Consider the following 27,221-nt stretch of genomic DNA (forward strand, 5'->3'; position numbering starts at 1 on the left):
GTTAGTGTTGATAAATTAGCTGGTCTCATCATTTAAGCGGGCTAATTCATGACTTGTAATTGATTTGGGACCAGTTATTAAGGATAGGAGCTGAAATATGTTTGAGTCTTAGGTGAATTCATTTATTTTATGCAGCACCGCCACCTGCTGCTCAAACTAATAAACTACCAGATAGAGAGATAGATCTTTGTCTAATATTAAACATTTATTTGATTATCTGAATAATGTAAGTGGGACAAGTATGCACAAAAAAAAATAATAAAAAAGAATTGATGACTATTATAACCTGTATCAGGAGCATGTCTTCATTGCTGAGTGCTGTAAAACAAGACCCAACTATACAAAGTTCGGAGATACTGGACATCAATCTAAAAGTGAGCTCGTGTGTCTGTGGATCAGTGGAGAGAATGGGAATGGGACTTTTTCACGAATATAAATTACGACTGAAAGAATCAAGAGGAGGCAGTAAGATAACATAAGGGGACGTAAAGTGCCAAGTGCCAACACCACAGAAGAAGAACGTCCCCTGCTGAGGAGCTTGTATTTCCTAGCAACGCCCCTTGTTGCTAGGAAAAAGTGGAGGCGCGCTCGTTGTGGCGGACTGTCAGCAGTAACAACAACAACAACAACAAAAACAAAAACGACAGCATGGAACCTCCAGAGGTAATTTGCACGATTGCAGCTTGTCTTCTGGTGTGATTATATTGGAACTCGTAGTTCGGGAGCCTTTAAAGTAATTCTCAAGGCGGGAAATGTGAATATAATCACAGTGTTGGCGATATTAGTAGCTAGCTGGCTAGCTAGCTAAATGCTAACCGCTTTGCTAACTAGCATTTAGCGTTACCCTCAGGTTACGTTAGCTAAGTCTCTCTCCAGTATAATGTTCCTTGTTCCATGTCCAGTTGCAACAAACGTAAAGAATATGCACATTAGTCAATGGTTAGTCTCCTGAGTTACACCAGGTTAAATGTAACCTGTTGCTTCTAGTTTGTCAGTCCATTTAGTCTGTTAGTTATAAATAAATCACTTTGATGACTAAATGCTGCTAATGTGCCGACTCGAAAGACCGCAGATTTGTTAATAAAATTAACTGAGATAGAGATGTTAGATTACAATAATGCTTTGTTTATACAGTTAAAAAACACAGACTTGCTATGAGGATCATTACCGTCTGTAGCTTATCCACCATCATTTCTAAAAGGAAGAACTCCAAAAACTTTACGAATGAAGAAACGAGGAGAAGAGCGTGTTCTCTATCCAAAATAGAAGAGTGTCGATAATTGTATTATGTACTGAGATGTGTTTAAATGATGCTCATTTGGTAAGAAAGGACCCACCTGAACAGTTGACACAAGGCTGGATATATCCGTACTTTTATCCTGTTTAGGCCTGACCCTACCATTCAACTGCATCAAACCAAACAACGTTTTTCTCGTCTCATTTTGTCCAGTTTGGGTGAGCCCGTTGCAGACTTTAGTTTCAGTTTCTTGCTTTCCTGTGATACCAAAGGCACGTCTTGCTGGTCCTACCGTAGCTTATTTGTTAAAGGTTTCATGTATTGTACATTTTCTGCATACTTGTAACAAACACTTGTTTGAGTTGCTGTTGCCTTCCTATCAGCTCAAATCAGTCTGGGAATTTTCCTCTGACTTCTGACTGACAACAGTGTAATACTGGTGTAATCAAACTGGAATCAGAGCTGTATGGGATGAATGTATGAACTTTCTGCTTTCTACTTTGCTCATCAAGTAACAGACATTTTTCACAACAGACATTGGCTTGTCTCAAGCAGAGTTATTGATTGCTCAGTTTCATTTGATGCCCTCAAACCACCATGTAGTAATACGGGACCTCCTGTAAATGAAATGCTGCCAGAATTAAAGTGTGATTCTGTTCACAGAGGAGGGCAGCATCTCCTCAGTTGCCAGCAGATGAAGATGTGAGCCATTCTGCTGGACAAACACACATAAGCCAACTAGGAACACAAAGACATTCTGAACTTCAGCAGCCAAGAACACCCGCTCTACAGTTAGGTATGGATATTAACACAGTAATGATTGTAGATTGGAATACTATCAGTATATTAAACCCCTATTTCCTCTGCATGATACATTTGGTAGATTTGGTATAGACAAAGTAGAGTTTGCAGATTGTATACTACTGGAGTGTCAGCAGAGCTTTAATCTCTTCATCTTTTGCAAGTGTCTCAGCCCACTTAACTCTGACTTTGTCATCAAACAGATTTATTCATGACAACAGGAGGCTGCCAGCACTGATGGGTCTTACCATAGTTTTATGTTAGATTGCTGCTTTTTTTATTTGTGTGTGTTCATTCTGCACTTTCTGTTAGATTTTCAGGACAGTAACATGTCTCCAGCCCTTTCCCTATTACCTGGAGTTGATCACAACCTCACTGAGTTTTCTTTATTACAACAAAGTGAGACAGAATTTGCCCCTCTTAGGTAAGAAAAAAAAGTCATCTTAATCGCTTGCTCTGTGTGCATAGTTTTCTACATATTGTGTGAATGTATAACATGTAGATGGATAATTATTATTTACTTTTTAAGGGCATACCCTGATGTTTCCATGGCTTTAGAGCGGTTTCAGTTTTTATCCCAGGATCACACCACTCGTACCTCTGAGCGTGGCTCATTATCCCAGCACCCATTGGCCCAGGCAAGCATCCTTTCTGAAGAAGGAGAAAGCAGCTGCTGCTCCCTCTCTCAGCACAGTCTATCACCAGGGGAGCAAAGTAAACGAGAGGAAAGGGTTCATCCCCCAGTGATTGTCATTGATATGAGTAGCAGCGAGAAGGACCTAGAGACCTTGATTAAACCTGGAGCAAAGCTAGAAGGAGAACCTGTTGAAGATGAGACTTTCTTTCTGAGTAAGAATATACCTGCTCAGCATCTTCTGAAGCTCCTGCAGAAAGATGTTGGGATGCTTAGCAGCAATAGCAGTGCTACTTCCTCTGCCTCTGAAACTTCTGTGAAGAGAACAGAGGCTTCTACAGAAGAGTCTAAAAGTACTGAAGTTTGTGAACTGACCACTCAGCAAACTACTGATGTAAGAGAACACCCTCCAGGTGAAGTCTCTTTTCCCCAGCAGCAGACACAACAGCAGGACAAAGTTTCAGATCCTGACCAACCACAAACAGTGTTATCTGAAGTGTCTAACATCACTGTGGGTTCCCGCAGTACTCAGCCTGATGAGAGTAGTGAAATGTTACATAGAGAGCTGCTCTCTGAAGTAGAGAAACGCAGCAGGATTGAAGCTGAATCCAAAAACAAACAGCAAAAACGTCCTACGCCACCTGGTCCATCTCTCACACCTAATCTCAAACAGATGTCTGAGGGGAAGCCAAGTGCGAGTAGAACAAATGTGGTTGGTATGCAATGGACAGGGCCATTTTCAACAGGTGTTGAACGGGTTTGCAGAGAGCAAGACCTCTGGTCCTCAGGAAACCATACAGGGTTGGATGGCTCCTACCTGGGTTTTCTTCCACAGTCTCAGTCCACTCCAGGGTTTTTTAATGCCCCAACCAAATCCAGTGTTAAGGATAAATTGGGGCACCTTTCCTCCATTGAATCTAGTAAAGAGAACTCTTATCAGTCAGTCACAAAAATTTCTCAACCACCAGCTTTTCCTGTAGTTTGCACCCATAACACACACACAGCCACTCAATGCCAAGAGGACGCTGCCTCTGCAAAAGTCCAGTCCCTCCCAAGTCTAAACTATATGCAGAAAGTAGATGCGTGGAGGGCAAATCAGAGTTCAGGCAAGGTGTCTTTGTTTGATAGACTGTCACTGCAGGGATTTTCTAGCATCCCCTCTAAACAGAAAGGTTATGACGCAGTATCTGGGAGCCTGAATGAACTGGTTAGTCAGAAGATTAGGAGTTTACAGCAGCCTCTTGTTTCAGGTGCTGCCACACAGACCTCCTCAACAGCACCTTCTGGCTATTCTTCTCCAAGAAGAACGGAGGCAGTGGGCAGTGCTCTTGCTGATGAGGAGAACACGGGGTCTGCAGTACCACCCTCTGCCTCACCCCTAGGCAGGTCACAGTCTCACTCTTCTCTTAGCACAGTTGTGATGTCAGTTCAAAAAGATCAGCAGATTGACAGCCCTTCAGAAAGAGACAAGAGTCAAAGCCAGGATGATGATGCTCATCATCATGATCAAACCAATAGAATTCAAACCTCACATCTCACAAGCCTCGGTCACTTCAGTGATGTGTCACTTGATCGAGACTTGACACTTTCGAGTTCCCAAGATAGTTACAGTGGAGTAAAGTTAGGAACTTCCATTGGGACGTCATCTGTTGTCAGCCTAGAAATTGATAACTACGTACCCTTGTGGACTTCAAAACTGTCAACACCACCACCTCTCCCCAAGCCTCGAGAGCTCAACATTGATGAACGAATTCCGGTAAATAAAAAAAATAAAAAAAAACAGAAAATCTTACAGAAATAGCAGTGGGTCTCTCTATAATATAATGAAATTACTATTAGAGGTCTAGTTTATGCAATTGAATTTATTACCCTGGGAAAAATACTCTATATGTTTAGACTTACACTTTATTATCTGGTCTTCTCTCTGTTTTTTTGTTGTTGTTTTTTTCAGTTGTATCTTCGTAACCTGGGTATAGACCAGTCTCCATCTACAATCCTGACTCCGTTTGTGCCCAGGGGACCAATCAGAGAGCCTGAATTCTCTCCCACTGAGTTCTGCACAATTAAAGGATCTACTGGAACCCCAACTAAAAGCACTCAACCCTCCGAGGGTATCTAACCTCAACAATTACTATTACAGGTTTACTTTTATGAAAAGCTGTTGAGATTTTAAAAGTACAAAATTTCTCAGGCCATGAAAATGTGGTCATATATCCTGTTTACACACCTATTTAAGTACCCAAATTTGAGGGGTTTTACAGTTTGAAATATGGTATTGTGTTTTCAGGTGGCAGTCCCCACAAAGAGGAGTTTTCCCAGTCCAGCATTCTGTCAGTAGACTCCAGCATATCCATACCGTTCAGCCTGGACAGTCTCTGTCCAGCGGCAACTATCCCAGAGCAGGCCAGGTGGACTTCTCCTACATCACATACAGAAGCTAGACAGAGTAAACACAAACTGGCACCTTACACCTCACCCAATGAAAACACTCGTTCTTCCATACTGCAGCCTTGCCAACAGCAGAAGGACAGCAGTTTAAGCAGCAGTGGGGGAATCAGCCAGGTAGAAGACAAATTTAACCCTGACATGCCACCAGCTGTCAAGGAGAGGCACAGAGAAAGAAGCTTGGAGTTGCTTTTACAAACGAGTCGTAGTGCAGATCAAAGTGCAGAAGATTCTTTCGTTAGCTCCAAGGCCTTGTTGGAAATCCGTAAACTGGTCTCTCATGCAGAGACCATGATGTCCACTGGGTCTTCTGCGGCTTCCTCAACCTCCCCCATTAGCCCCCGTCTTCTCCCCGATCAGGACATATCCCCATTACTGAAGAAGAAAACCAGCAGACTTGAGGATTTCTCCTCGTCCTCTACAACTGGAGACCAAAGAACATGTTCCTCACTGCTTTGGACCAGATCCTCCTCTGACTCCATGCTGACCTCAGAGAAGATGCGGAAAAGCTCTTTTGGTCAGAAAGGTGTAAATCGATCGTTGCAATCTGATTATTTATCCACACAAGCTGTTTTTACTGCACCAACCAAAGTGGCATACAAAACACCACAAGATAGCAATGTTAATGGTGCAGGGATGTCACTTGTCCTCTCCAAATCAGCCTTCCGGACAGAGCCTGAGGGCTGCAGTGCTGCACCTCCTGACAAAGCCCCCACACAGCCGGTGGCCATCAAGCCTCCACCAGCTGTGAGTACACAAGAGCTCACTTCTACGCCTACAGATTCAGTTGATGTCCCAGAGGAGGAGGAGGAAAACACTCCCTCTGAAGGTGCTTCACAGAGCAGGTCCTCCTCACCCATCCTCAAGGATGCTGATCAAGGAGTGATGAGTGATGGGAGCTGCGAAAGCTCACTGACAGCCAGAGTGGCCAAGTTGCTGCAGAGTGAATCTCCATCCACCATGGTCTCCAGTACACCGAGCATTTCAGACCAAGAGGAGAGCAAAGCTAGAGGTAAAACAATTAACATGCACTCATGAATGAGTTTCTGACCACTAACTGCACAACTTGACCCTTCAAATTTGTTTAAATTAGATCTAGTTTAAATTGTGATCCTGTTTAAATTGTAGCTTAGGACATCAAAGACGTCTTTGTCAGATGAAAAAGCTTGTCTTAATGTTGCAGAATGGATTAAGCTGAAGCTATCAGGACAGCAGTGTGAGCCTCTGCAGCTGGACGAAGAAGATAGAAGGCGGATAGAAGAGATCAAGCGAGAACTGCTGTTAAAAAATCCCATAAAGGTAATTATTATAAGAACGACTCTTAATTACTACACTTTACAAAGTAGGCAACCGCCGTATGTAATTTGTAGCAATGTACTTAAATATAGTGAATTATAAAATGTAAATACTAACGTTTGTATGCATTTTAAACTAAATTTGTGTAAACGTTTATTTATCATCTGCTACACGTGTCTGGACAGCTCTCATACTCAAGGTAACTGGTGTGTTGCAGGACTGCTGTGGCCAAATGTATGTTAGACCTTTCAAACAAATTATAATAATAATAATAAAACTGACACCAGTTATGGTTCACATGCAGGTTTGCAGTGTAAAAATATTTGGTGTGTGGTGAATGAAGAGCACGTATAACACCAACAATGTCCTTACCTGGTCTCCCTATTTGACACAGACTTGTTTTTTGCCTCTTTCAGAGCCAGTTCAGCACAGATACAGAGAGCAGTGTAGCATCCAGTGTTAAAATCTCGAGGGAGCTTGATCCATCTCAATCTGCGGAGACGTTTGCTGTTCCTAGGGATGCTATAAATGAGCCAACCCAGCTGCTGCACAGCCTGAGTAGGACCACCCGCGACTCCAGGACACTGCTACAAACTGCTCTTCAGTCAGACCTAGAAGCTCGAGTGTGTGAAATTGCTGCCAGAGAAGGAGTGACGCTTCCTACTAAAAAACCTCAGGTCTTCACATCCATCACTATCGCCACCCACAGAAGCTCCACCTCCCCCTCAAATTCCACTTCCCCACCTCCCATCAGCCCAGCCCCAGAGCCCCTCCGCCTGACCGAGCTCTCATCAGGAGCCGTCAGAACCACAACAACAGACAGGCAGCTTTCTTTAGAACTGACTGAAGAGCATGGGGTTGATTTACTACAAACAACAACCAGGGAACAATCATCAGTGCATGGACCTAGTAACAGTTTGCACAGCACGAATCAAAATGTGACTCAGTCTGCACCAGCCAATCAGAAGAGGCAAGACACTGAGGGAGGCCAGTTTGAAGAGCCGCTTCCTCCATCACAGGATTTAGATAAAGTAGATGTGACTGTCAGATACAACAGCACACAGTCATTCAGGCCAGATAGTAAGTTATCTGCTTCTGGTATGGGTGTTAGTCATGTTTTAGATCAGGCCACAGGCTCATCTGTAGTTGAAACCTCCGCCCATACAGGTCACATCTCACATGTCGATCTCACTCTGCCCCCCAAAGCTACAGATCCCAGCTTCACCTCTATAGTCTACTCCAGTCAGGCTGATGTAATCTCAGGGCTGCCACCTAAAGAATTTGTCCCCCTGAGACATTCATTATCAGCCGCCAGCAGTCCGGATGAAGGTGTCGGTTTGTCCAGTCCACCTGAGTGGTGCGACACCAGAGAGCCATCACGACAGCGGCTGCCTGAAAGATCCAACAGCTCTACTGTTTTTAAAACTGTTGTGCCTCAGGAGAGGATGACCACCACGTCCGCACAGCCCTTTACACCACGTGAAAGATCTGAAATTTCAACAAGACCCTTTAACAACGAAACCCCAGGTAGTTTTTTTTCCCTTTTTTAATTGTCTGTAATTTCAGCAATACATCAGTCATAATACCAATTGATTCCAACTGCATCTCCCTCCTACTTCAGTGCCTGTCCTGCTGCCTTATAAACCTCATGGCAGTGAGGAGGTCTTCTATGTCCCTCACACAGAGGCTGATCTCTCCTCCACAGAGGCATCTGACACCACCATGGAGAGCACCCACACAGGTACATTTATCACAGATTTTTTTTCTTTTTCAGCCTTGTTCCCATATTGCTGTGCTGAAGTGTCACAAGATGAGACTTTAACATCTGCAGTTCAGCTCGCAGCTTGTAGTCTGTTCACACTGTTAGATCTTAAACAACAGTTTCATACCTGGTGAGTTTAGGGTGGTTTTTTCTTTTCTTTGAACAAAATATATTATTTATGTCTATAACGTGAATTTTTGGGGCCATTTTTGCATCTTTAATGCTTTCGTAAATCACACTGCAAGCTGGAATACATGTTCAAAGGATTAGAAATAAGAATTCAGAGGCATGCTGGGAATTGAATTGTGAGCTCTCATTTCTCCTGTGCTTGAATGGGTAGCAGCTGGTTCTTTGTAACGTACACCAAGCAGCACATTAATTATTCATGTTCAGGGGCTGGGTGAAACAAAGGCAGGGCTGAGACCCTGAGACGACAAGCGCAGGCTGTCCCTGAACATCTTCATTTCTTTTCAAAATATTTACCCAAAATATTTCGCTTACTTTTTTTTAAACTGTTTTTTTGTTGTTGTTGTTTTGCTTTTACAAGAAGAATAGTCGTGTTTTGCTCTGAATGCCACTCCTCATGAGATAACAGAGTATTGAATTCTAACTAGGCTCAGACGACGCCGTGCCTCCTCACTTTAGCAGTGACGTCCTCGGGAACAAGGACCCAGGGTTGGACCGCGGAGTGACCATCAGACACACAGAGGGCATCTACAGCAAGAGGCTGAAAGCTGCCAACTTGACCATGCAAGAAAATAGGAAGAGAGGTAACCTGAACACGACGCATGCATATTCACACTAGATACCTCCTTTATTTCTTTGGTTTGATTCTGAAACATTATGTTACTAGTATGTGGAAAAAAGGTAATCATGTGAGTTCATTAATTTTATGAAGTTGCTGTAAATGTTAAGTTGGACAGTTTTGTGTCTGAAAACTAGCTGGTTCTTGGTGTCCTGTTACTGTGTGTAATTTTTCTATGTGTGTGTCGCCTGACAGATGCCTCTACAACATCGAATAAAAGCTTGCAGACTGTGAGCCAAAGACTAAAGCCTTCTTCTCAGGTTTCTGTCGCTTTTATCGAGGAATCTTTACTGAGGAATCAAGAAACCTTCAAGAGAGACCAGAGGACCAGCCCAATCCAGTTCACCCAACACCATCAAAGCGAGTCTCACCCTGAGAGGTTTCAGCCGTTTATTTCTGAAATGGACTACGGTAAAGGAAACACTCACCGGGTCCAAACCTCTGAGCCTCAGACAGGAAGCGAGCAGCAGAGGGGTTCTGAGCACCCTCTGGACCAGTTGTGGCAAAAGTTCTGCGATCAGTGGACCACGGAGGAGTTGCATCCCAGCAGTGACAGAGAAGCATCACTTCTGGAGCGTTTAGAGCGCCTTTCTCGCCTTATTCAAAGTGCAAGGGGATTTAATGTGTGTGATGCACAGAAGGTGACTGGTTATCATCCAGAACAGGAGAGGAGGAGAGAGGATGTGTCAAAGAGGAGGAAAGAAATAAAGCAGACTTTGGGGGAGATTAAGAGGAGTGTAGGAGGTGAAGTCAGAGAAGATGGGAGTAAATTAAGAAGACAGAGAAAAACTGAATCTCCCATTCAACTGAGCTTTCGTGTTGATGAAACCTGCCGGTCTACAGAGGATGGCAGCCACGCCTCCCTCACCTCCAGCTTCTCCCACAGCTCCTCCCCGAGCCAGTACGCCTCTCCCAGAGACAGACATGTGTCGGAGACCCTGTCTACCACGTCTGGCTCCATGTCCACTGTGGACACAGCCCGACTGATCCGAGTCTTTGGCCCCCACAAAGTACAGCACCTGAAAAGCGCCCCAAGCCTCAGTAAACTGTACAACACCATCAACAAGCAAAAAGAAGAGAGGAAGGACAGTGGAGGAAGAAACAGAAAGCCTCCTCACGCCTCTGCACTGTCAGTGACAACCAGCACTGATCAGTCGGTATGTATATCTGCGTGCTGCTGAGTAAGAGATTATTAAACCGATCTTAAGGAATGTTCACTAATCTGTAAAGCAAAAGTAAACACTAGAGATGGTTGTGTTTCAGTAGATCAGCAAGTTCTGAAATACTTTGACTAGCCCGTCTGGTACCAACAACCATGCCATGTTCAAAGTCATGCAAATAACCTTTCTTCCCCATTCTAATATTAAGTTTGAATTTCAGCGAGTCATTTTGACCATCTTCACATGCCTAAAAGCACAAAGTTGTTGCCATATAATTGACTAATTAGATATTTACAATAATGAGTAGTTGAACATTACCTAACAAAGTGGCAGGTGAGTGAAAAATGATAACTTTTTATAACATTTGATGTTAATGTATTCGTCTTCAGGTTGCTGCTGACTCTGTATCGTCGACCAGCACTTACACCATCCCTTCACACCACGGGCCTTCCCGGAGTCTGCCGGGTAGGAAGGCTGTTAAACTGGTGAACAAAAGAATCCAGGCAGGTCAGAGAAGACTCATGTCCCACTGATTCATCAGATTTAGTTAAAATTGTGATATACAAGAACATTCTGGTCCTTTTTGTAAAGGTTTATTGGCACCAGCTGCTGGTGCTGTAAAATCTTTGTGAAATCGTCTGTGCTAAGATTACATTTCTGTTAAAATTCCTTGGCATAAAATGTATTCATTTGTTTGTCACGCTTTTGGGCTTTCTCCTGAAAATAAGGCAGGAGTGTGTTTTAACACGAGTGAAGCACATGTGATGGAGTTAATATACATTCAGTCCAAATTCACACAGGTGACCTGGAGATTGTTCATAACGGGACTCGACGACACACCAGAGATGTTGGAACCACGTTCCCTTCCCCGGGAGGAGCTAGAGCTTTCAAACAGATCTCGTTGTCTTCGTCCAGCTTAGTGAAAGAGGAGAGAGGAGGGCGGAGGAGGAGCAAGAGAACCCCACCAAAGCCTTACCCTAAAGGTTTGTAAACTAGAAACGATTTGTAGCTAGGGATGGGTATCGTTTAGGTTTTATCCGATACCGGTGCCAAACCGGTACTTTTGAAACGGTGCCGGTGCTTAAATGGTGCTCAAACCGGTGCTTAAAAAATGGAGAACAAACTTTGTCCAAAAACCTGTTGTGTTTAGCTGTTTTTTTGTAAAAAGAACAATGTTAGCCTTTTCTGCAGCTATAGGGCATATATGGTATCACTCTTGGCTGGAAGCAGTGCTTAACCAATGGAAAAAACACAAACTTTGTCCAAAAACCTCTCATGTTTAGCTGTTTTCTACTTTTTCTTTGGTCATTTTAGCCTTTTTTGCCAGGGTGAAGAGACTATCTGCCATCAAACAAGAAGACAGCCGCATGTAACTACGACGGTGTTTGCTAGTTTACCTTACGTACATTAATGTAATAACGTGGTTAGCCTACTCAACGTAAATTACACACGAACAACATTAAGTGACTCACCCAGAGAAGAACGGCTGCTGCTGCCATCATCATCCATCATCATTTCTGCTACACTGGCAGGGCTACGGGCCAGGACTCTCCTCTTTTTGGGGGATTTTGCTAACTCCGGGTCGATAACAGGCACCACACCCGCACTTGGTGTGAGGTCTTGCAGCAAGCTATCAAATACGGTGCATTTCTCTGCTTTTAAAAAAACGCTATCCGTCGCCAGGTGTTTCATCAGATTCGAGGTGTGACCTCCTTTGCACAGTATCAGCTTAAAGCACTTGTTTCAGGCTGCTGAGTTTGCATCTTTTGCTGTGAAGTACAGCCAGACTTTTGACCGCTTCGCCTTGGGCATTTTTAATCTGTAGCTCTGCTCTAAAAGAACGTACGTACCTGGGCCCGCCTACTATCCTCGGAAAGGTAAAATGATTGGCTAGAATCCAAAGTGTATGACATCTCAGGGAAAAAAATCTCAGGAAATGTGCGCTGCTTTTCGGTCTGGTTACTACCGTTTATGTTAGAACCGGTGCCATTACCGGTTCCCATCCCTATTTGTAGCTAACTGTAACTTTTCATTTTATAAATTAAATCCCTGTTTTATTCTTGGTTAAATTTTTTCTGTGGGCTTTTTCAGCCGTTTCATGGTTCATCTCTGCTGACGGCTTGCTGTCAGAGGCAAGGAAGGAGAACCAGCCGGAGGAAGAGAGACCAAACATCGCCTGGTTTGAACCGTACAGCAGAATCAACCCATGGAGACAGCCACTCAGACAGAGACAAGTGCATGAGGACACAAACAAACATCACTCTGAGCCTGAACTGGAGCCGGAGCCTGATCCTAAACAGATGATGTCTTCTGGTCCAGCATACATGTCACTTCAGGTTAGCTTATATTCCTCTTTAGAGGATTATAGTCGTAGGAATTGTATGAAAAGATTTGAATTTCAGACGTGTAACTTACCTACTTAAAGGCTTCTATCATGGGTGTCAGCAAGATAAACTTTACCATCATAATACTAATTTAAAAAGGTAACACTGTCGGTTTCCTGTTACTTTGCAGGAGGCCTTGGAGATGCATCGTCCAGAGTTTATTTCCCGGTCCATGCAGAGGGTGAATCGTCTGTTTCTGCAGGTGGAGGAGAGGAAGCTACAAGCTGCTTTAATCCAAGAGAGGGGGGATCTATTTAACCACCCAGGAGGAGCTGGGAGGCTGCCAAGGCCTGCAGGTACCAAACAGCGGAGGGGATGGATGCTGCTCAAAGAACTTTTAGTTTACTGAGCTGATAATCTGTCCACACGTCCTTCTTATATCCAGTAAATGTTACCCGAGGGACTATAAAGTCTCTCTGATTTAGCTTAGAGAGTTATTCGGTTAGTTTTTAATTATGGTTTGTTTCTCTCTCTGAAGGCACTGCTCTGCTCCAGAGGGCCGTTCCCAGGAAGGAGATGATCCAGCGGTCCAAACAGTAAGCTGCTGTTATGATTCATTTTATGTGACGACATCAGAACCATAACTGTACCTCACACAGTATCAGTGTCAGTCTATCTTCTACTGAACACTGTCTCTCCGTCAGGATATACGAGAATCTGCCAGAGGTGCAGAGGAGGAGAGAGGAGGAACGAAGGAAAGCAGAGTATCACACTTACCGACTGAATGCACAACTTTTCAACAAGGTACAAACACCTTTTGTCATCCATGTGTCCGTGCTTCGAGCACTCCAATTACATGTTCCTATAAATAAGCCTCACGCGCTCAAATTAGAAGAAAGTTGTGTGTTAAAGCAGTTTGTATGATTGAAACCACAGATGTCTTTAAGACTGCTTGCTGTGTCAAACTGTAACGTTGTGTGAATCGAATCAATGACTGTGTTTTGTGTCTCTTTTAGAGAATCACAAACAGAGTCCTGGGCAGAAGATCGGCGTGGCAATAATCAGAACAAGAGACTGGATATTGAAATCAATGACGTGAAACTATTTTTTAAACTTTTAATGTACATATTTTTAATTTTAAGATTATGTTGACATTAGAATTACATTTAAATGGAAACATCTCTGATGTTTTTGTTTGTTTGTTTGTTTGTTTTTAAGTCAAATTCGCAGCTAGAAAATGTTTTTATGTTAAAATAAACAAAATTTGAACAAATTTACATGTTTTAGATGTAAATTGTTTTTGCTTAACCCACAGTAGATTCAAGACAGTGAGATGCTTGTTTTAATGTCTTTATTGATCAGTTATTGGTTGTGCATGAGCAGGAAGCCACACAAGGAAAAAGGTAAGACAAGCTGCAGTTTCAGTACATCAGCTGCTCACTGAGAGCACAGATAAATATTGCAACCAATAAATAAGAGATGTCTGCATTTCCCTCTTTAACTACAGTTACTTAGATTCCCATTAATAAATAAAACTTCAAGTTATGACAGCACTGTGTAAACAAAACAGTCTATTAGACAAATTAATAAATTAAAAGCTTCTTGAAAATCAAACATGGCAGATGTGAAGAAAAACAAAGACTCTTTGGCAAAGATGTTGCTTTGCTTAAACAATGTTTGGTTGAAACAAATCTAAAATAAGGCAGGTGACTGATCTTTACCAAAAGGCTCTCTGCAGGTTTAAGGCTCGGACAAAGTTTACAAAATCTACAGCAACGGGAAGCTCGGCAGAACACAGGCAATGCAGTCGAATATCACCAGTGCGACCAGTGTGTCATTTATACCAAGCCAATAAAGTACACAGTTACAGGTTACACCAAAAGTGTAGTATATGTGAAATAATTTAAACCATGTAATGCTCTGGCTAAAGTGCAGCCAGATTGTGTGTAAATCTGCAGAAGAATTTCAGGAAATCCACTGAGCTTAATGTTTTTGTTTTGTTTTTCTGTTCTGTGCAGCCAGCAAAGCCACAGAGGTAAACACTAAAACCCTCAGTTTGTATTTAACTTCAGAAGGCTCAGTATTTAAATTAAATGTGCAAAAAAAAAAAAACAAAACAAAAAAAACGTATCAATGCCCACTCACTTAAACTGGCAAATCCATCATTTCAGTGCTCCTTTCCTTTTACAGCGATGTTCTTAAAACAGAGCACGTCACAGTGACACCTGATGAAAGTTTAGAGCACAGGCTCATGATTCTTCACATCTCGTTAGGCAATAACTGCAAACGGGAAATATGAAACAACATCCAATGTTCTGGCCAAATATAAACCACACTGAGCATGCTCCACACCAGGGTGCAGGAGGAGGCTGGCTCATTTTCTATTACATAGATTGAATCTGGGCAGCATGCAAGAGCATTGTCGCTTGTATCTCCGTTTTTCTGGCCATAAAACAAAATCTAGACGTAAAATAAAAGGATGGCATCACAATCTCATCATCCAGGTTCCAATTTACAGCCAGCAAGGCCTCAGTCAAATGCAGAGTTGCCTGAAACGAGTCACATGTGCAAAGATGTGCAGTCTGATTTTGGCTGTGTGAAAAAACAAAACAGTCCTTCTCTTTAGCCTCTGACCTGGACTGAAAGTAATCACTAATAGTTAATCTCCCCAGTTACTTTCTCAGTTCTTTTAAAATGTCTTAAAATAGGAATAATTACAAGAAATGTTTTTCAAGCCATCAGTGTAGATTCCACTGATATTCAATTAACACATGAAAACCCTCAACATTTAAAAACGCTAAAAATCTGAGGAAGACTTCTCAGTCTTTAAAACTTAATGTGACAATGACTAACATAGTTGCCAATAAGCTGCTTGTCAGTCGACTAACAAATTCAGACTTGTATATTTCTACGTTTTAGCCTTCACCTGTGCACTTTGATGCCAGAGCTGCAGGTTGTAATCTCACAGCTAATAACCTAAAAAGCCTCCTGGTTTGACTTGTTTGGCCCTGGAGAAAAAGCTGATGGTGGTGGAGTGTTTTGGTGCGGCTGGCGGGAAGGCGGGGCATGTGATGTTTAGGTCCGCAGCAGACTGTGAACTCGCCGAAGCTCCGACTGTGACAGGACGAGGCGGTGGACCTGCTCCTGACCGCGAGGACACGGCACCATGACCCTTCCCACCAGCACCGTGTCACCCTTCTTCTCCTCCTTCACCTAAACACAGAAAAGCAGTCGGCTTTAGAACTTTAAATTCAGAAGTATTTGTACCCCGTTGCTACTGTGAGACAGCCAAAAGCTTTCATTCATCCACCTCCAAGTCAAAACCGAGCTTTATCAGAGTGCATGGACCAGCAGACTTACCTTAACAAATGAGGTCGAAGGGAACGTGGCGAAATCAGATGAGACTCGAGCTCCGGGCTGCAGGTTGACGACGTGTTCTGCTACCTCGTCCTGACAGAAGCAGAAGAGATGAAGACTAAGGTGAGTACTTCAAGTGCAGCATCAGCTTGAACAGTAATGTTTTAATGTAACTTTTGTGCATTTTTATCAGTTTATTCTCTCTGTGCTTCACAGCTTTGTGTTTTGTTTGCACCTTCAGTCTGTCCAGAGTGTCATTCAGGGACTGCAGTCTAGCTGTCTGTTCCAGGAGCTGAGCACCAGGGGTCACTGCAGGGCAAAAACAAATAGAGAACATCTCTGAAATCAGTGCCCAACAATCCGTTCTAAATATTTGCACATGATTTCTGGTGTAATTAAGTTAAGATCATCCAGGATTCTATAGATTTAGCAGACAACACAAACAATACAAGGCAAATATTATGAAGACTTCCTGCTACCTAACCTGCTTTAGCAAAGTTATTCAGTCTAACTGTGCTGCTTTTGACAGTCGTGTCAAATATTTATGAATTCCTTTCCTTGAGGAAGAAATGTCACATACCAGGAGATCTTCCAGTGATGTCCACCACCTTGACGTTGGCACTCATTTGCAGCAGTGTCTCCAGGAGCTGATCGGTCTTACGGTAGAGGGCGCTGGAGAGCACTTCAGGACCTCCGTCTTTGGAGGGAAGCTTGGTCACATTGAGAGGAGGCAGAGAGGCGAGCTGAGCACGCATCTTCTCCGCCTGTTGGAGAACACATGTTGATGGTGAATAAAAATAATCCATCTAATTTTAGGTGTGGTGACCTTAACCTAAAAAGCCTCAAACCATGTGGAAGTCGAGGTAAAATCTCAGCTTTGAAAATCTACAAGTTTTTTTTTTTTAACCATATTTGTTGTGTTTAATGAAGGAATAATTTCACTCTTCAGTTATTTGTGTACCCTCTGCAGGTTCTTTGACCTCTAAAGTGTGACTTCACTGTTGCGTCCGTCGCATGCTGAGGTGGTGGAGAGGCATTCGTTACCTTCAGCCTGTTGTTCTCGTTCTTCAGGTGTTTGATGCAGAGCCTCTGAGCTTCGATCTGCTGAGTCAGCAGAGGTGAGTCGATCACTTGAACGCCCGATCCAGAGCCGACACCTGACACCATGTTCGCTGTGAACGATAACAGGAACGCCTTATGAGTATTTGAGTGGAGCCAAAGCTTTACTTAAACCTGAATGTTGGCAGTATTTTCACAGTCGTTTGACCCTCTGACCACAGCTTTGCACTCTCGTCTTTAACATTGAGTTCTGATGAAAAAGTAAATAATCCTCTTGCATGCTAGAGGTGCACGGCGATGGAAGCAAAAATACATTTGACTTTTTATTCCACTGCATTTATTTGGCAGATGCCATTCCTGTGCATTCTGACTACCTTGCATACAAACATATGAATAAATAATAAGCAGATGTCCTTAAAAACATGGGAGGGATATGGTGTGCATGCCAAAACAATGCATATACACAAAAATGAGTTCCTACAAGGTTTACTAAGACTTTTAGAGTACAACACAAACAATATGGGTACATTTTTCTCAGTACCCATTCTGATGCTGTTTGATCCACCATCAGATTATTTATTTCAATTTAATTCAAAGCTCTTTCTTGTGCTACAACTTCCTGGTTTAGTGGTACAATTATTTGTAGTGAATGGGTTTGTTTTCTGACACCTTGGAATTTCCAGACCTGCAGACACATGCATGTCATGTTTAACTCCTCTCATATCATGCGAGTGAACCACTAAAGGTAAAAAAATAAAATGAAATAAATAGCATGCATCATCACATCAGATGCCAATAGAAGCAAGTAGATACCTTTTTGTTCCTCTGAAGAATGAGTAGGTGAAAATAAGAGGAATTAAAGAAGCGTTATACGGAGAGAAGAATCATTGGTTGTTGAGGAAAGGTATTAAACTGGAGTTAAAATGATGATAAATAACCACAAAATTCAGTATCAATCCTGCAGTGTGATTATCAGGTAGGTTAGTTAAAGTGGGAATTTATCCATTACCAGAGAACCACCAAACTAAGAGCATGTTATGCAGCTGCTTCACTCACCTCCGGCCATTCCTGTGACAATGGAAGCGATTCCTGATGGCCCGGTTCCTCTCAGCCCATCGATGGTCATCTTTGATTGGCTGTTGATTCTCTGCTTCAGTTCGGCCTTCTCTGCCTCAAGCTGATCGATGTCGGCCTGCAGAGCGTCCATCGTCTCCTCGAACTCTCTGCAGAGGAGAGGACAACATCACACAACTGTAGATCTCCTCAGTAATCTACAGACGTGTTCTTATTCTTACTTCTCCTTCTTCTTCAGCAGAGTCTGGGCTTCATCCAGTCGAGTCTGGATCTTCTCAACACGTTCGTCTGCATCTTTGGATGAACTGTCCAGCTTCTTTTCTAGCAGGCTGAGACGCACGTTCGCCTCGCTCAGCTCTTCTCCCTGAAAAAGCACACATACCCCCCTAAATCAAAACACTGTGTCTCTGCAGAATTTGTTACTTCAGATATTTTGGAGCAGATTCCCTCAGTGTGTACAGATGTGAACGTTGACCAGTTCAGAAAACACAATTACACAATAAACTCCAGATACAGATGCAGATGAATTGTAAACCATCCACCATTTCAGCTGCATGAACTCTAACCTGACAAAAGATTCGGCAGTTCTGTGTTTTTAATGTTTTTATTCACAGTGAATTTGCTGCTTCTCTCTACCTTGATCTTGAGAGACTTCTTCAGCTCCTTGATGACCGTCTCTCTGTCCTCCAGCTTCAAGCCGAGTCCTTCTGCATCTGTGATTTCCGCTCGAAGAGCTGCCGCTCGCACATCTACTGGCGGAGGGTTCTGGAAGAAAAACGGAGTAATATGAAAATAATATTCTGGGTTCACAAAGCCAGAACTAAAATACCGACACACCTTCACAGTGGCCCCACACTGAGCTAATTACCTTGTTTTGAGGCTTCTCTGAGTCATACTCTCCCTCCTGCATAGCAGTCGCCATCTTGTTCATGGTTGCTATGACGATGCTACAGGACTGTCGCAGATACTCGTAGGGGTTGGCACCCTGGGATCCATAGATCTGAAAACGAAAGTATGATTGTCCAGGAGGCTGTCAAAACAGTTGTCCATAAACATGCTCAGACACATAATAAAAATCAAAGTGCATGAACTCCTTCGATTAGCATGTGAGACTTTTATAATAGTTTCCGTTACATAAACACTTTCTCAGCTCACATTGAGTTCATTCAAAAAAATCGCTGGCTCGCAAAATTTCCAATAATTCCTGCTGCAAGATGACTTCTAATGGAAACTGTTGTCACTGTGTCACTGCATTGTTTTTAATTCATTTAATTGAAATATTCTGCTATAAAAGAATTTTTGCACCTAAATCAATATTACTTTTTGTTGTCAGCCACAATTCTGAATTACAAATGACTAATTTACTCTAAGCAGTGTCCTGCACATATGTCTCAGTCAGGTCACTTGGCCTTTATCAATTAAGTATTAATGTACCTACTTGTTCTCCAGCTTTGAACGCCACGTCCTCCAGTTTGACGGCCGACAGCCCCTCCTGTTCACCGAGAGGTGACATCATCTGAGCTCCGGCTGCTGCCACTTCTTGCAGGACTGCCACCACCCAGGTCAGGTGTTTCCTGCAGTCTGAAAGGGTGTCTGACACCTGTTGGGTAAAAAGGTAAGATACGAAGAAAACAAACATGAAATGAAAAACAGATTTTTAAAAAACTTTCAGCATAGATCTGGGGTTCTTGTTGTTTGTTTGTTTTTTTTTTTAACTTGATGGTTTGGTCACTATGGTTACCTGCTGTCCGAAGCTAAGTGCCGCTGGGATGCCGGGCGCGTCAGTTCCAGGCATTCTGCGACGGATCTTCTTGCAGAACTGCCTGATGTCACTACAGGATGTCTCCAGATCCTTCAGCAGCACGGCGAGGTCGGTTTTTTCCTGACCCGCGTGCAGGAATGCCCGCAGGCGACCCACCTCCACAGCCATGCAGTCCAAGGCACTCTGGGTAAACTGCACATGAACATAAGCCACGAGTAACCAGTGAAGTCTATTTTCTTTAAGCAGCAGAAACAGAAGCATCTTAATAAAAATACATGAAAAAAAGATTGAAACAAAGCTGGATTGAGGGCCGATGTCGTTTATAAACTTCCTACAGATTCCTCGGAGACTGCAGGTGATGTTGATACTCACTCTGATGTGATCAGCGAGCTGCATGGTGCAGTCCTCATTCTGATCTGCCAGGTGGATGCTGTACAGGTGCTGAAAAAGGACAAATATCATTAAACAAGCAGTAGGAGTCTAAATTGCATGTTTTCATCATAATGCAAATGAATTTTGTAATACAATATAGAAAAATATACCATAATATATTGAAAATGTATTATAGTATAAAAATAAATAATATAAATATAATGAAAATAAGGCAGAAAATTAGACATTAAATACTTTATGTTTTAATAAAACACAGCTATATTAAACTGCAGTAATCATGCATTAAGTTTGTTTGTGTGTACCTGATAATATTTAATGGCCTTGGTGAGCGGCTCCACATTGACCGTCTCATCCAGCTGGTCTTTGTGCAGCAGGTCAATAAGGAAGTCCAGAGATCGCTCATGGACGCTCATCTCTGGGTACAGAGAGCCGATCTTCTTATAGACCTCCACGCTGCACTGAGACAGAGCTCTGACAAGCACAAGAAGAGCGTATGGAGGAGTTACTCCAATGATAAGCAACCCCTGAAAAAATTCTTTATTTGGAAGCAGTGAAACCGCGTCAGGCACAGCCAGGACATTAACACTGAAAATACAGTTACAACTTTAACAACTATTCTATCAGGTGTTTATCTTTAGTTTAGAGTCTGTGGTGAAACTTACTGCTCGTATTTGTGCAGCGTGGCCTGCAGCAGACTGAGCGAGTAGACGAGACCACCCGCGAAGCTCAGCTGCTCACCCAAAGCTCCCTTCAAGCCGGCTCGCTCCACGCAGTTTTCATTCAGGTCAAATTTCTCCTGTGCCTGTTTGCTGATCAGCTCGGCCTAAAAGACATGTAAACAGTTACAAAAACATGTTTAAACCTCACGAAGAGCAAGTCTCTTCTTCCTGTTTCTAAAAGATCCAGTGGCTTTTACCTTGCAGATGAGTCTGGGGATGAGCAGCAACACCAGGATGCAGTCGTGGTCTCCACCGTGACGGAGGAAGGACTCTGGCATGAAGGAGGTCAGAAGAGAAACGTGTCTGTTGGCCTGACCCACCTCCATCTTCCTCAGCTCCATCTCAATAGCCTAAAACATACACAGATATTAGAAGTTTTGTTTAGCTCCAAAGTTAAAATCAGAAGTTTTGATTTAAAACCTGTAAACACGTGAAAAGAGGATGAGAGCTACTTATTATTCAGACCAAAACCCTGTGATTGTTTCTGACCTTGGCGTAGGCCTTCGTCTCTGCAAATTTAATCTTGAAATCAAACATCTCTGCTGGCGGCTGCTGCTGCAGCTCTGCTGAGGCTTCCTGCTGGCTGGTCAGCTCTCTGTTCACCTCCTGCAGCAAACACATGAGAACAATCGTGACTGACTGAAGGACACCAACACATGATTAACAGGTTAGATGTGAAAACACATTTTACATATTTCCCCTACATGTTTACCTGTAGGTGAGCTGTGAGCTCGCGGTACTTCTTGATGGTCTGCTGGTAATCGGCTACGGTCTCCTGTGCGGCTTCAACTCGTTTCTCTGCCTCTCGGACTCTCGCTGCTCCCAGATCCAGCATCTCCCTCAGCTCCAGCTCCGTCTCTCTGGCGTTCTCCTGCAGCTCGTCGTTCATCTCATTTATAGCTTCCTGCACGAAGGAGACGTGCACACAAACGATCAGGGCCATCTCCTTTTTTTGAATTTGATTTTTGAAATCTGTCTCTGTTTTTCTAGATCAATTTATTCTAGTGGGATAATAATGAGATTTTGCAGCTTGTATAAACTCATGTTTTGTTTATTCTTGGAAAAAACAACGTTCTTTAATGACAGGTACAAGACAGACGAGTTTCTTGTGTAGGATCATATGATCATTGTTCCAGGTCAGTGCACACCAAAGGAGCACTTTAATCCAACAAAAGCGGCAGTGATGACAAACACCAGAGGGCTCCAAATGCATATTAATGACCCCGGCCCCATATTATTAATGAAATGAGTCAGCAAACAGCAATACTTCAATTTTTTCAGACCTTATTACTATGAATGTATGCAGGTAGGCCAGTCTGAGCAGTAAAATGAGATAGTGAGAAATAAATCAGAGTGTTTATGGACTGAAAATCACTTTGGGATTTTTTTTAACCTGCGCAGTTTATCGCCATGTTTGTTCTGGGCGATTGTCACTCACCAGATCTGTGACTGTCTCTCTCAGCTCCCTGACTTTCTCCTCCAGGTCCAAGTTCCTCTCTGTCAGAGTCTCCACCATCTCCTCTGCGCCTAAGGCTGCATCCACCTGAAACAGAGCACATGTTGTTTTTCTGCTGTTATCCATCCCACGAATTAAAAGATCACAGGCCTGGGGGGAGCTACCTTTCACTTCCTCTACAGTGTGACAAGTCAGAAAAGATACAGCTCAGTCATAAGGTCCACTGACCTGCTCTTTCAGCTCATCGATGGTCTTTTCTGCCGCTTTCATCTCTTCCTGCAGTTTCTCCTTCTGGCTTCTCAAACAGTCAAGTTCCACGTTCTTCTTCTCCATCTGCTTCTGCAACTTCACGTGTTCCTGCTTCTCTGACGCGGACAGGTCACGCATCCTGGACACAAAAACACGCATCAGTGTTTTGGAGCTTGTAAAGTTCTGAATTAAAGTTCAGTTCAGTATAATTGTGGCTTTCATGAAGACATCAGCAGACCTACCTGACCAGAGCTTCCTTCAACCTGCTGTTCTGCTCCTCCAGCTGTTTCACATGGTAACTGGAGGCGGCACCATCTGAGCCTGACAGAAACCCAAAAACAAAACAAAAAAGAAAAGCTCGTCATTAAAGCTTGCAAACTTTTCACTCTAAATTGATGTTTACATACTTTAAAACCAAGACTCAGTATATCAAACTTCAGTATTAGTATTGATGGTTCATGTCCTGATTTAACAGAAATGAGGCCTGGATACAACATCTGCAATGATAACATCAGCTCTTCAGTACCTTTCTCCTCAATCTCATGCTTGAGGATCTCCAGGTCCATGGTGAGCTCATCCACTTTCTCCTTGAGGGAATCCACCTCCAGCTGCAGAGACTCTGCTCTCTCCTCAGCCATCTCCTTATCCAGCGTCGCCATCTCGATGGCGTCCGCTGTGTCCGACATTTCCTCCATATAACGCTCCTTTGCCTCCAGAGCTTCTTTAGCCTCCTACACACAGAAAAGCTTAGTTTCAACAAAGTATTACATAACTGCATGTTATTTAAACTGCATGCAAATCATATACTTTTCCCCCTTATTAAAAGCCAGTTATAAACTATATTATATTTAGATTTGTTTTTGTTGCTTCTCTTTAACCTCTAAAAACTCAGGTCCTTTAATAATAATTTTACAGAAAGTAAGAAGGTATGTGGCACCCAGGTGCTGTTAATCAAACACACTGTGAACACTTCACCAAAATACCCAAAATAATCTGCAATAAAGGTTGAGATGAGTTTAGGCCCAATAATCTCAAAACCTACAGACTTAAATTAAGAGTAATTAATAAGATTTTTAAATTTGTAGTTCATTGGAAGCTAAGGAAGGAACGCAATTGCTGGCTAGTTTTTGTTAGCAGTCAACTGCTGCTTCTTAACACTTTTTCAGCTGAGCCTGAGCATCTACACTGCATCCCCTCCCTCCTCCTCCATCTGTGGCTCCTTACCCTCTTGGCCTCCTTGAGTTGCTTCTGCAGCTCGGCCTGCTGCTCTTGCATCTTGGTCTTCCACTCCTGCAGCTGCTCCAGCTGGATCTTGTGCTTCTCCAGCTCCTTCAGTTTTGCTTTGTCCTCCGTGCGCTTCATCTTCAGGGTCTCCAGCTTCTCCTCCAGGTCCTTCACTTGATTACGCAGCGCCTCCTCTTCCTGGGTAACAGTTATATGGACAAGATGAAGGGGAAAAGTGAGGTTTAAATAAACACATATTAGAGGAAACTCTCTAAAACACAAAAGGAGGATTCAAACTTCCATTTTCTTTTTTTATGAATCATTTCTCTTTAATGATTCTTCAGAGTGAAGACCGAAAGCAGTGGATCAGGTTTAAAGCCTTGTGTTAGAAGCACTTACACATTAAATATTAAACCTGCAGAAAATTCACCTGTGAAGAGAAAACACACACACACATGCTGTATCACACATCCAGTGTGCACTTGCAGATAATCACACTCCTCTAAACACTCTCTGAATCCTGTGATAGACGTGCAGCAGAGACAATCACTGCACACACACACAGGTTAAAAAAGGAGCCACGCCTCAGCTGATTAAAACGTTAGTGAGAGCAGAACAACACTTCAATACTTCAAGTGCAGAAACATCACATCACACCACCTCGCTGCACCTGTGTTTCCATAGTGACATCTTCCTGAGGGGACAAAATACCAATTAGACTGATTATTCAGACTTTAACATTTCAATAAAAAAAAAAACACACACACACAGAAGGCGATTTTTACAAAAGGTTGATGTGATAATGTCTGATGTTTAAATACAACTTAATATGCAAAAGAAAACAAGAGACACAAACGAAGATCTTGGTGTTTATTTGTTATCAGCACATTAACAGGCAGATAATTCACAAAAACAAAGGTAAATTCTGTCACGTTGCCTAAAAAGCGTTTCAGGCCTTCGGCTCTCGTTCTGACTCTGCTGGATGATGTCAACACAAAGTGACAGCTGGGTCATAAAATACACTTAAATTTAGAGGAGAGATACTGACAACGTTGTCACATCTGATTTTACTCCTTCGCTGTGCTTGTGTGGGTTATACTCAAGAGTCCACTGACTGTGGTGGTACATTAAATCCTGTTAAACATAATGTATGAATGAATTAATGTGACTATGGGTAGTGCCTTTTTAAGCAGGCTTTGCTCATTCGCATAAATACTTGTTGTGGACCAAGTGCTGCCACAGAAGCTTCCTTCATAATGGGTCAATAAGCATTCAAAGAAAAGAAAAATGTACAGATAAACAGTAAAACACATCAGATCTGTCCAACGCAGGGTGAATAGAACTGATCCAGACACACACTGACCTTGCTGGGGATGGGAGCTGGAGGGTTTCCAGGGGAGTGGAGGGTGGGGATGACCGGAGCAGCCAGGGGGGTCTGTGCCGGCGTGCTGGGCTCGCTGCTGCTCATCTCCCCAGCAGAGGCTGAAGCCGAGCCAGACGCGGCCCCCTTCCCTCCTGCAGGTCGGCTGGGCTGCTGAAGGAATCGAGAAAAAAGTCCAATCAACAACAAGAATTACTTTTTTTTTTAAAAAGAGAGAAACACTTTGTGCTGTGGAAAAGTCTTCCCTCATTTCTTTATATTTTCTTTCCAAGGAGCCCAATTAAACAGGACAGCTTTTAAACTGTACCATTAAGCACATTGTTACTAACAGACTGCAAAAAAAAAATGTATAGCTCAATAAAATAAATATGTTGAAGAATAAAACATGGTCATAACAACACAGTCTTTAAAATTGTACGAACTCTGCCATAGATGCTGCATTTTCTTTCATGTTTGCGCATGATTTCATTAATCGCTGCACCTCTTTCCAAGCAAAATGTAAAGACATTGGGTAAGGTACACCACTTTTGCACTGTGCTCTTAATTTAACTCAACTTTGACGCTGGATTTAGCTTCTATATAAAATCACCTACATCAAAATAATTGTTAAATTATTTATCATTACATTTTTTTATTCTACTAACTGAGACCTGAACATCTGTATAATATTAAATGTCTATATATTAACAGATATTTGATTATTCATGCTCATTGTTTTGTTAGCTTCAGACCTGAAAAGGAGAATTTCAGTTTATCGAAAAATTGACTGAGTTGTTTATTAGCTGTTGTAAATTTCCCAAAAAAATATACAAATGGGCCCTTCTTCAGTAGACCTCAATAGTGACCTCAGACACAATTAAGACCTTAAAATAGAGAAAACAAATACTGATGTAATACTAAATGAGAAGTGCTGAAAATATTCTGAAAATATATGAAAAAAGGTGTGCAGCAGATGGAAAGCAATAAGAAATAAAGCAAACTTTAGATGAATAAATGTAGTGTTGACATAAACATAAAATGTTTTAAAAAGTGTAAAATCTGTAAGATTAAAGTGGACTATCTTTTATGCTTTTGAACAAAAATATGATTCGTGTTATGAGTTATGTGAATAAATTATCTGCCTCATGAAGTGAAAATAATAATCGCATGTTCAAATAACGCAGGCTGACAAAAGGTGGAAACCCTGATGATGTTGAAGACTGGGCTCACCTTTGGCCTTCTGGCCGTGGTCTGAAGAAGAGGAGAGGAAGCAGGTAAAGGTCAAAGGGCAGCAGGAGGAGAGGAGGGAAGGGAAGGAAACAAACAACCAGGGTTAGTGATTCAAGGCAAAGTCATAGTAAAGAAAGATTACAAAAAATAAAAAGTAAGAATGAGTGGATGAAGCTGATATGACTTTAGGACATCGTTGAATATTTGCTGCTTCACTCACAGTTGGAACCCTGTTAATGTATTCTTCTTGACAAGACGCCTCCTCTACTTATATTACTATCATCTATCATAATAACATCTACACAGATCTCTGCTCTGTTTCTCTAATGATCTTTATTGTCTTAACTGATCTCTGGGCCTCATCTCATCCACCCATATGACCACAGTCTTGGCAACAACAGAGACACTGACTGGTACTGCCGCTGTGACCTCAATGACCGCATTGTATCTCAGTTAGCTTCATCTATGTCGAACTACACTCATACTGCTGAGGTAACAGCAGCATTCGGGTACAACATGTGTTTCAGACATGCTACACCGCAGGGTGGATGACAGGATTTGCAGTTAAGCTTGTAAAGAAACACTTTGCACTGTATAACACACATGGGTTTCACTATTTTTGATTTCCTACCTCGAGGATGACAATGACAAATGCAGTCAAACTATAGAGTCCATGGTAACTTGTCCACCCAGGTCTAGAGACTAGCCAACAACCCCCTGTGAGGAATGTGTATTCCTCAGTGGGTTGGCGAGTGGTTTTTGAAACCAGTTGCAAAGTTGCTGCAACACAAATGCCCTTGTGATTGGTTTTGGTAGCAGACTACCACGGCCGACTACAGTTTTCATGGAAGATACCAACTTGTCTGCAAACACT

At 42.6% G+C, this 27,221-nt stretch overlaps 2 protein-coding genes across 7 annotated transcripts in view; one reads left to right on the top strand and one right to left on the bottom strand.

Annotated features, from left to right (window-relative positions):
- Window positions 1-550: 550 nt before the first annotated feature.
- On the top strand, window positions 551-13,741 carry alms1 (ALMS1 centrosome and basal body associated protein). Its single transcript, XM_084915304.1, has 18 exons — window positions 551-663; window positions 1,901-2,033; window positions 2,351-2,462; window positions 2,568-4,428; window positions 4,624-4,783; window positions 4,960-6,129; window positions 6,301-6,416; window positions 6,830-7,940; window positions 8,035-8,154; window positions 8,790-8,945; window positions 9,176-10,137; window positions 10,530-10,647; window positions 10,941-11,123; window positions 12,232-12,476; window positions 12,655-12,820; window positions 13,003-13,060; window positions 13,169-13,268; window positions 13,481-13,741. The coding sequence occupies exons 1-18, from the start codon at window positions 649-651 to the stop codon at window positions 13,523-13,525; spliced, it is 6,831 nt and encodes a 2,276-aa protein (XP_084771430.1). The 5' UTR covers window positions 551-648; the 3' UTR covers window positions 13,526-13,741.
- Window positions 13,742-13,800: 59 nt separating this feature from the next.
- Window positions 13,801-27,221, bottom strand: part of LOC146365643 (dynactin subunit 1-like) — a 34,117-nt gene continuing 20,696 nt past the window's right edge. For 5 of the 6 annotated variants that reach the window (XM_084915311.1, XM_084915310.1, XM_084915309.1 and 2 more), the window contains 25 exons: window positions 26,348-26,368; window positions 25,121-25,291; window positions 23,758-23,955; window positions 23,060-23,264; window positions 22,776-22,854; window positions 22,513-22,672; window positions 22,267-22,371; window positions 21,541-21,732; window positions 21,318-21,434; window positions 21,026-21,178; window positions 20,772-20,932; window positions 20,412-20,580; window positions 20,089-20,157; window positions 19,696-19,908; window positions 19,393-19,554; window positions 18,823-18,954; window positions 18,591-18,719; window positions 18,176-18,318; window positions 17,937-18,103; window positions 17,694-17,705; window positions 16,866-16,993; window positions 16,402-16,585; window positions 16,057-16,130; window positions 15,825-15,914; window positions 13,801-15,677 (listed from right to left, as the gene is read on the bottom strand). In XM_084915311.1, the coding sequence (XP_084771437.1) occupies window positions 15,540-15,677; window positions 15,825-15,914; window positions 16,057-16,130; window positions 16,402-16,585; window positions 16,866-16,993; window positions 17,694-17,705; window positions 17,937-18,103; window positions 18,176-18,318; window positions 18,591-18,719; window positions 18,823-18,954; window positions 19,393-19,554; window positions 19,696-19,908; window positions 20,089-20,157; window positions 20,412-20,580; window positions 20,772-20,932; window positions 21,026-21,178; window positions 21,318-21,434; window positions 21,541-21,732; window positions 22,267-22,371; window positions 22,513-22,672; window positions 22,776-22,854; window positions 23,060-23,264; window positions 23,758-23,955; window positions 25,121-25,291; window positions 26,348-26,368 (3,372 nt within the window). In that variant the 3' untranslated portion in view covers window positions 13,801-15,539. The remainder of the gene's footprint in view (window positions 15,678-15,824; window positions 15,915-16,056; window positions 16,131-16,401; window positions 16,586-16,865; window positions 16,994-17,693; window positions 17,706-17,936; window positions 18,104-18,175; window positions 18,319-18,590; window positions 18,720-18,822; window positions 18,955-19,392; window positions 19,555-19,695; window positions 19,909-20,088; window positions 20,158-20,411; window positions 20,581-20,771; window positions 20,933-21,025; window positions 21,179-21,317; window positions 21,435-21,540; window positions 21,733-22,266; window positions 22,372-22,512; window positions 22,673-22,775; window positions 22,855-23,059; window positions 23,265-23,757; window positions 23,956-25,120; window positions 25,292-26,347; window positions 26,369-27,221) is intronic. The other variant, XM_084915307.1, reaches the window with a different exon arrangement.

Source organism: Perissodus microlepis, chromosome 19 (genome assembly GCF_051167445.1).
Source record: "Perissodus microlepis isolate ML-2025 ecotype Zambia chromosome 19, ASM5116744v1, whole genome shotgun sequence".
Classification (NCBI taxonomy): Eukaryota; Metazoa; Chordata; class Actinopteri; order Cichliformes; family Cichlidae; genus Perissodus; species Perissodus microlepis.

Bases quoted from the DNA above. Each gene is read 5' to 3' on its own strand.
- alms1 (XM_084915304.1), top strand. The intron at 11,124-12,231 runs GTTTGTAAACTA...GGGCTTTTTCAG, and splicing joins ACCAAAGCCTTACCCTAAAG to CCGTTTCATGGTTCATCTCT. The intron at 13,269-13,480 runs GTACAAACACCT...TGTCTCTTTTAG, and splicing joins ATGCACAACTTTTCAACAAG to AGAATCACAAACAGAGTCCT.